This window comes from Juglans regia, chromosome 7 (genome assembly GCF_001411555.2).
Source record: "Juglans regia cultivar Chandler chromosome 7, Walnut 2.0, whole genome shotgun sequence".
NCBI lineage: Eukaryota > Viridiplantae > Streptophyta > Magnoliopsida > Fagales > Juglandaceae > Juglans > Juglans regia.
This window is the reverse complement of record NC_049907.1, coordinates 33,125,279-33,134,500: the sequence shown is the minus strand read 5'-3', so window position 1 is coordinate 33,134,500 and position 9,222 is coordinate 33,125,279. Positions and strand designations below refer to the sequence as shown.

The following is a 9,222-nucleotide window of genomic DNA, read 5'->3' as shown; positions in this document are numbered from 1 at the left end:
TTTCATTGATTTTTTCATTGAATGAATTTTTCACTTATTTTCTTCTCATACGTACCACGCATGCCTCTGAAAATAATTGGGGTAATTAGGACTGATTAGAAATGTAATGGAATGGATGTTCTTGGGTTCCACGAATTTCTTGGCAAAATAGAATATTGAATATTTCAAAATGACAGAATATGGAATGAATGTGGAAGAAATTTCTTAGCTATTTACTTTTATATTTTTTCGCTCTGCTTATTATTGGTTGTTGAGGTCAAGGCATAATTTTGGGAGTTTGTGATTCTTTCTCAAAATTCTGAGGTACTGGGCTGCTTTTTTGGCTGGCAGCTAAAGTTCTTATTTTGTGTTTCTTATTCTACAATGAATGATCAAATTTGGAATTTCGATAGTGATGAAATTGAGATAATGATGAGTCACACATGTGTAGAAGGTGACGATCTACGGATGCTTAATCGAAATTTGTTTATGTATGTTATTAAGTCTTTTGTTTTTCTTATATTATGGAGAAGAGTTTTCGCATTAGGCAATGTGACATAGATTTTTTTTTAAATTTAACTTGTATATGATCAAGTCTTTTGTGATTAAAGTGACAGGAAGCTTGTGAAGCGTTTGTGTTTTGAAGCTTGTGAAACTTTTGTGGATTGAACTTTTTGAAGCTTTAATTGATTGAACTTTGTGATTTATTGGTTTCTATTGGGAGGAGTGGATTGAACTTATGTAATTCTGGATTGACTGGATTGTTTTGAAGTTATGTGATTCCCATATTTAATTGTGGATTGAACTTATGTAATTCGAAATATGAATTTTAAAATTTAATAATGTGTTTTGAATTGTGGATGTTTCTTGATTGGTTTTTAACTTTGTGAAGTTATTCCAAAACCTGTCCATAACATGTCCATAACATTTCAAAAATTGTCCATTAGGTATTCATTCCATTCCAAAACCTGTCTATAACATTTCAAAACATGTCTATAAAATTCACCAAACAAAACTCATTACATGACATGTTCATTACATTAATCAAACACGACTAATTACATCACATGTTCATTACAATCAATTGTCCAAAAATTGTCATACAAAGTACAACAGGTTAGATGAGTCGTAGCACTGCCCTACATACACTAACATTTTTTGGATACATAAAAATTGTAGTACAAATCACCATAAAAATCAACCACGATGTCAACAACTGCTTCAAGGTTCCCTTATACGTTTCCATTGCTTTAAATTTAGCTTGTTCAATTGTTACATGTTCATGAAATAACCTCTCATTCCGTTGTTGAGCTAATTCCATCGTCATCTTGCAGTATGAATTTTGTTCACTTTTAAGATCAATCCATTAAAAAAATCCACATTGTTTATTGATCTTATAATTTAGACAGTTGTAAAATATTCTATCAAAACTATTACCCTTTCCAGAAATTCGTAGTTTCGATGGAATGCTACAGTAGCAAAGTGGCCTATCCAAACTTGCTTTGTCTTTCTCTCTTGAAGTCCATGAACATGAACCGATATTGATACTAGAACTTGTCATTTGCGAAAAAATAGATAAACATTGTCCAATTACACACATCTTATTGTGATCCCATTGGCTCATTGTAATAAATAATGGAAGTACATGTTCCACACCCCAAATTATCAAAACTATTTAAATGGAATAGGAAAAGAGTAAATAGTGAGTTGTATGATGTTCTGCAAATATGGATAGCTAAAATAGAGGGGGGTGTTTTTTCTTTGACTAATATTAAGCTAAACTTTCGAAGAATTTGAAGAATGAGTGGTGTTCCGAGCTTCATTTGTTATTTTTGTACGAGACAAATTAGAAATCAAAATCTCTTCTTTAATGCATATGTGAAATATATTAAATCCCCCCCCCCCTCCTCAAGTCTTGTTGCACTTACTAGCTGTTCTATTTAGGTCAACTTTGCTTCTTTTTTTTCCCTAGTTTTTATGCTTAGCCTACTAGATTGGGTGATTACCTACGCCGAATAATGTGAGATAGTCTAATAATTTACATGCAAACCATACTTCAGTATAGTAACAACACCATTTTAGCATAATATATCCACTACTTCAGTATGGTAACAACACCATTTTAACCTAATATATCACTACTTCAATATACTAACCCTTTAAGTTTAGACTCTCCTTTTGAAATAAGTGGCCTGTGATTAATTTCATTTATAAATTTGAACCCGAACTTCTCTGTTCTCTTCTCTCAATAACCTAATAATTATGATATTAGTAATGTGCAATAACTTCAGCTTAGTAGGCAGCACACTTGAGCACATTCAAGTATTGCAAAGATGTCCACTAGGGCACATTAACAGAGTGACTCAAGCATTGTGACAAGAAAGCTTACACCTGTAAGATGAAAACAACTAACTGAATTATAGTTTAGTGAATTGAAATTAACAGGATAGATAAAAATTGTTGTACCATTCTTTCTATCCATTTGAACTCAAAAACCACTTAATAATGCTGTGTTTATTAATTTTTTGTTTTGACAGTCATATCATTTGATTAGGATTTTGAAAAACAAGAGAGGATGAAACAACAAACAACTATTCAAAATATATATTTGCCACCTATTGATGTCGTGTTTCGCGGATCTGGGCAACTCCGCGCTATTGGGGCTTGGTCTCTTTCCAGAAAGGTGAAGAATGGGGGAGCTCGGGGGGCCGTGGTACCTCTAAGCTCAAGTTAGATCAAGGTTGGAAATGAAGAAAGAAAGTGAGAGCTAGAGAGAATAAGCAAAGAAGTATTCAAGAGTGTGAAGAACCCCTTCTCGACAAAGAGAGGGATATTTATACCTGGTCGTGTGTGAGTCCAGAGATGATGGTGACCAGTGTGCGGCTCCGTACTGGGATCGTATATCCCTGCTAGCCTCCTACTTCCTGATTAAACCCAAACTAGTACGCAGTGTTATAGTATAGTTCAGGATGTCGATCCACAGGGAGTCGGAAGAAACACAACAAAACGCAAGCTTAAAAGAAAAGATCAAATTATAATATGACAAGAATCTGAAAATTCTACCTAAAACACGTAATTAAAATGAGATTAGGGCACGTATAAGAAAAGAAAAGTTTTGGGCTTCCATCAACCGGATCCATTACTCTAACTTTTTCAATTCAAACAATATACACAATTAAGAATTATAGCACTAAATTCCTAATTGGAATATATGACATTATATTTATCTGCTTTTTCAAATTTAATTCTAGAATCTATTCTCTATTTACAAACCACGGTTTTCATATATAAAAATGAATATTAGATCTAAAAATGACACTATATTTACAAACAATAATACAGCAAAAGATCACATCAATAGCCTGAAAACTGAAAAGTCTGTTTAAGTCACAATCATATATTCATAATCCTATACCTCAACAAAATCAAACCATAGTAAGATTTAATATAATTGTCTCAAATTTATAATATTCAAAACAAGTAGAGAATTGAATCCTAAAATTTTAAATAATAAAACTTAATCTATGAATTGAAATATAGTCAAAGTATTTTTACTAATCAATTTTCACTCTTTACTTTATCTTAAATTTAGTTTTTCATAGAAGAACTAAATAATAAAAATATTATTTTTCTCTTATCTAAAACTATGCCTCCACCTCTCAAAAACTCTGAATTTGGTGCTTATGATATGCTTATATTGTTGTAATAAGTCACATGGAATGTAAAATTGAGGAGCTACGGGGCAAAATGTTATTGGAGGGCTGTTATTGTAACAGCAGACCGACGGTGGGAAGATTTCTCCATCATTAAATATATCCCTTGTAAAAGATTCTAAATGCGGATTTGCAACACAAGCTGTAATTATCGATCAAGAAGACAGGACGCAATACAGTTGTATCCAAGTCTCCTGCATGCAATCTCCCATCCAGATTATACGCAGATCATCGTAGCACCTGCCCTCTCCTCTATTCTTACTCAAATATTTTATAATCCGAATACAAATCGCAGGAATTCTTATACAATAATAAAGTTATAAAAAACGTCTACTATTATTATCCGTTAAGGATTGAGTAAATAGATAAAAATAAAAAAATAAATAGAAAATCTTATTGAGGGCATGCAGCATGATTCACGAGACAAGGAGTAAGTACGTACAGTTGAGGCATTGAAGTTGTAGTTTATGAAATGAAATATTTCTTGTATAAGCTGGAAATCGCAGCACGTTAGTACATTGAGTTTTAAAAAAAAAATAAACAAATAATGTGAGATGTGCTGTGGCTTCCGACTGATGCACATAACTGTTCAAAATGAAATTGAGTCCTGGGAACACCTTTCACCCCAATTAGGGCAGGTTTGGGGCCAAAAATAAAACACAAAATTCTCATCTCATCTCATCTCATCATTACACATTTTTCAAATCTCCATATAAAATATAATAAACAATTCAACTTTTTCAAATCTCAATACATATTTTTCAAATCCCAAAACAATAATAATACTAAAATTTAATATTTTAAACTTTAAAACAAAACACAAAATTATCATCTCACCCCCCAAACCTATCCTTAGCCTCCCACAATAACGGTCGGAATTAGGAACGGCGGCTCACTCTGCTTTCGTACTTGTCATGTTTACCAGTGAGCTATTTTGATGCCTTGGTTGGAAACCGGCTTTCCTTCCGTAGCCGTACCAACAATTTATTTAGAGAAAATAACGCGTATTTTTAAACAGAAAAATTTCATATAAATTATTATAAAAATATAAATTTTATCGAAAAAAAAAAGTGTTAAAAAAATTAGTTTTTATTAATAAAACTCACTTTTTTTTAATAAAAAAAACTTATATAAAAATTATCTATTTAAAATTTATACCTAACCTTAATCATTTATTTGAGAATTTGCTTTTGATAAAACAGCCTTTACCTTTTTACAATATTTATCATTAATATTATCCGACCTTAATTTTCAATTTTTTTAGCGCACAGATTGCACAATTACGTTCATATTTTCTTTTCCAATTTTCTTAACTGGAAGGCTACAGGGCACTGTTGATTGGTCGGTGATGTTAAAGGAATAGCTCAGTAGGTTTTGATAATTAAAACATTAAACGACGTGTCAAAGGAAAAACCACCAACATTGGTCAACATTTTGCTCTTCCTATGATGACTCGTCTACAGGAAATGAAAATCTCTGTCTGTGTATATAATATTTGTACCCTCCGATATGATGTTGAACCTATATATTTGTCGCCTCCTACGTTTTGTCCCCAAGTTGGACAATTTTTATTAATCTCTTGTAAACTGCTTATCCTTTTTTTTTTTTTTTCTTTTTTCACCGAAGTTTAATTATCATATATCATTTAAACATTCGAGAGAAATTTTGTCATAAAATCAACGGTATTAAATTTAAGTTTCTAAATGAAAAAATAAAAGGAATTAACAGTAAATTAAGATGCTGGATACAAACTTTAAGTACCGTTTAGATAGTAAGTTGAGATGAATTGAGATGAAAATTAAAAATAAAAAATTGAATAAAATATTATTAATATTATTATTATTTTAAAATTTTAAAATTTTAAAAAATTAAATTATTTATTATATTTTATATGAAAATTTAAAAAATATATAATTATGAGATGAAACATTTATTTATTCAGATTGGGCCTTATATTTCAAACAAAATATATAATTGTAAAAAATGCTCCACTTAATTAATAAGATTATGAACTGTTATTTACAAAAAAAAAAAAAATAGAGGAAAACTCTATCTTCAAGTGAGTTAGTGCACCGATGTGCAACCATCTATCTACGTGTACCGTTTATTTAAACGGTGCGTTTTAATTTGGGCAGGAATGAATTTCAGACGGATGGGAGAAGTCAAATTAACCAATTCTTTTAGGTACAAGCAATCTCACGTAACAATTACGTACCAATCACTGACGTGGTTTTTCATATTTTTTTATTAAAAAAAAGAATGAAATTAACAGACGAATATGAATTATATATGTATATACGAGGAGTCTACACTTTATGACCACCACCACCCTTGCAGAAACTGTAAGCCAACCTCCGCAAACCACCTCCCACGGCCCATGGGAAATAGCAACCCCAGTTAAATCACCATCGTTGAACCACTACACCTCCCCACGTCGCCCTCTCCCTTTAATCCCTAGAATCGGTTTCTCTTCTCACCCAATGCAAACGTCTATATTTTCTGTGAGTCACTGAGTTTCGCCACCTCCTTGCACAGCCACGCATGGTTGCTTCACAGAGACATCTTTACACCTACAACCACATGCCGCCCAAAAACACACGACTGGAAACCAACGAGCACCGTAGCAGTCTGCTGCACCAGACCACCAGTACACAAAGTGAGGATCCTGGCCAGGCCAAGCAGAAAACCACCAAAAGAAAACCTTCACCGCCGCACGTCTTCCACACCCACAACACGGAAGCCTCTGTTTTTAAGAAACAAAAACAGAGCATGGCCCACTCCCAAGTACGTTGTCCGTGATTCTTCCATCGCCACATCGGTGGAAGCTAGCTTTACACCAAATGCTTCACCACCACCGTTCACTAGCACCTCCAAAGCCAACTACCGAGAGCCACTATCTTACACAACCACTGCACCAAGAACTCAACAAGCCTTTGTTTTTAGCAACCTTAACAGAGCAAGCGGAACCCTACATACCACCAACTTCCACCATCTCTAGTGTTGCACCACATCCACATGACCGTAAGCCACCAAAATCAACCCCCACGTCTCACGACTTCACACCAACTTTCGACAGCCACCACTGCCAAGACTACACGATAAGGCTCTCGCTCTCCACGTTTACTCTCTCTAAGTATCGATTTTGCCCTCATAGTACTCTCTCTCTCTCTCTCTCAGAACAAACACTGTCGCTCACCCACACCGGAGGTTCACGATCTAACCCATTACTCACGCCGTATGCATACTATGCTCGTAATTATCTATAATTACCAGAAATTAAAACCATGACTTGTACAAACAGAACTAGAAGAAAAGGACCAAAGCACCAAGGATTCGTGGCCACCAAGATTGAGAAACTCGACACATTCAGAAGATACAGAAATGAGTGACAGTGAAAAGTTGGGAGAGAAGAGAAACCGATTCTAGGGATTAAAGGGAGAGGGCGACATGGAAAGATGCAGTGGTTCAACAGTGGCGATTTAATTGGGGTTGCTGTTTCTTGTGGGCCGTGGGAGGTGATTTGCGAAGGTTGGCTTACGGTTTCTACAAGGGTGGTGGTGGTCATAAAGTGTAGACTCCATGTATATACATATATAATTCGTATTCGTATGTTATTTTCATTATTTTTTTTAATAAAAAAATATGAAAAACCACATGGTACGCGAGAGTGCTTATATCTAGAAGAATTGAAAAATAGAAGGGCAGTGCAAATGATGTCTTTGGATTTTTACAGTAGTCCAGTAAGTGAAAAACAGCGGGAAATACAAATTTCACATTCCCTCCCCATTTCTGAGATACCAAACAGAGAGGAATTTGGACACACACAATCGCAAAAATAATATTGTAAGGGACAACTTTAGCTGGCAATATTAGGATGAGGAAATTCCCAATTCTCACACTTGTTCAGACATTCACATTGTCCCAAAAATCAGTTAGTTAAATAAATACTAAAACTAGCTACAGAAACAAAGAACAAAGAAAAAATTAATTTCCAACTATAAGGATAAATAAATAAATAACATTAATTAATATTGAAAATACACTTCCAAGGTCAGGATTCACATCCAACTCCTACAATTTGTAACACTTCTTTGGACAACCTAAGCATAAACAGAGCCATAAGAGAGAGCCATTAACAACACAGCCGCTTGCTCCTCCTCCCCCAACTTCTTTCTCTGCCTCTCGACCGTCGATCTCTGCATCAACACCTCTCTTCCCAGAGCCAACAACCTCTGCTTCAAATTATCCCCTATCTTAGTATTACTATTGCTGCGACAAATACTTGTTTTCTTGGGCCTTTTGTCCTCTTTGTTCAAACCCAGTGTAGCCCTTCTCTTCTTCCTGCTTCTGATCCCACACGCATTGCACAGTGACTGCACAATCAACAGAAATCATGATCTGATCGAAACCAAAGCTCGAGTTTGATTAATCACTACTGCAAATCGGGGATTTTGGTAGCGAGTTGTTTTTTTACCTTGGGACCAGCTGGGCCACCTCGCCATAGAGGGGTCTTGGAGGTGCCACAATCGGCACAGGTCTTCTTGTGGCTTTCTTCGGATGAAACCCCATTTGGGTTTTTGGTATTCATGTCCTCAGACTCCGATCCCTGCAACAGAGCACGAAATCAATCCGATCAGCGAGTTTAAAGATCAATATCACAGATCAAACAGCTAAAGAAAGACTTGATCACTCACTATATCGCTCAGATCCCCCATTTCTTTGCAATATGTTATAAAGATCTGAACAAAACCCAGCTGAGAGAAACCAAATAGCTAAACTGGGTCCGCTTATATGCTCAAACGAGAAAGTGGGTGGCTACTAAAACACCCAACGATAGTCACAACAAACGCAGAAGTATCAGGATGAAAAGAGTAGATCAGAGATCACCCCAGAGAGCGTAATAGAAAGCGAAGATTATCTTCGATATGAACGACAGAGTGAGAGAGAGGAAGAGAGAGAGAGAGAGAGAGAGAGAGAGTGAGGGAGAGGGAATCTATGGTTGTTGAAACGGAAAGTATTGGAATCTAAAAGAAACCGACATGCAGAGATTGAATGACTGTGTATGCGCGAACAGAGAGAGAGAGATAGAGGAGCGAACCGACACACGCACCAGCCGCAGCAGATCTAAAAAAGACCAGCTTATATAAACGGGACGCGAAACCCTAGCCCTTCCCCATCTCCCTCCCCAGGTTTATGTGAAATTACAACATTGCGCCTCACCCTCCCCAACAAAACCCAAAATACTTTTTGTTTTGGTGCAAAAGAGCACCCGCCAAAACCCAAACAAACAAAATTATAATAAAAATAAAAAAAAAAACTAAAATTACAGAAGAAATGAGAGCAAAAGAGCGCCATTATCCACATGGAAAAAGCTTTTCGGTTTTGCGGGCTTGATTATTGCGGCAGTGAACAGAAATGATTGACTTGGACTTGGAGAAGGATGTCGTTTTGATGGTGATGCAGCAGCTATACTACCATTTCCCATTTTGGGTCAGAGATGGATGGAATTCCAATCATTTCCGTAAGTCAA

General features: G+C 35.4%; 1 protein-coding gene across 1 annotated transcript; it reads right to left on the bottom strand.

The window, feature by feature from the left end:
* Window positions 1–7,543: 7,543 nt before the first annotated feature.
* Window positions 7,544–8,942, bottom strand: LOC108985072 (GATA transcription factor 15-like). Its single transcript, XM_018957226.2, has 3 exons — window positions 8,387–8,942; window positions 8,167–8,298; window positions 7,544–8,065 (listed from the first exon to the last, which is right to left on the bottom strand). Exons 1-3 carry the CDS (start codon window positions 8,405–8,407, stop codon window positions 7,793–7,795), a joined length of 426 nt encoding a protein of 141 aa, XP_018812771.1. The 5' UTR covers window positions 8,408–8,942; the 3' UTR covers window positions 7,544–7,792.
* Window positions 8,943–9,222: the final 280 nt, after the last annotated feature.

Coding starts and splice junctions, on each gene's coding strand:
- LOC108985072 (XM_018957226.2), bottom strand. CDS start 8,407: ATGGGGGATCTGAGCGATATA. Junction 8,299..8,386: donor TGGGGGATCTGAGCGATATA/GTGAGTGATCAA, acceptor GCTCTGTTGCAG/GGATCGGAGTCTGAGGACAT. Junction 8,066..8,166: donor GTGGCCCAGCTGGTCCCAAG/GTAAAAAAACAA, acceptor TTGATTGTGCAG/TCACTGTGCAATGCGTGTGG.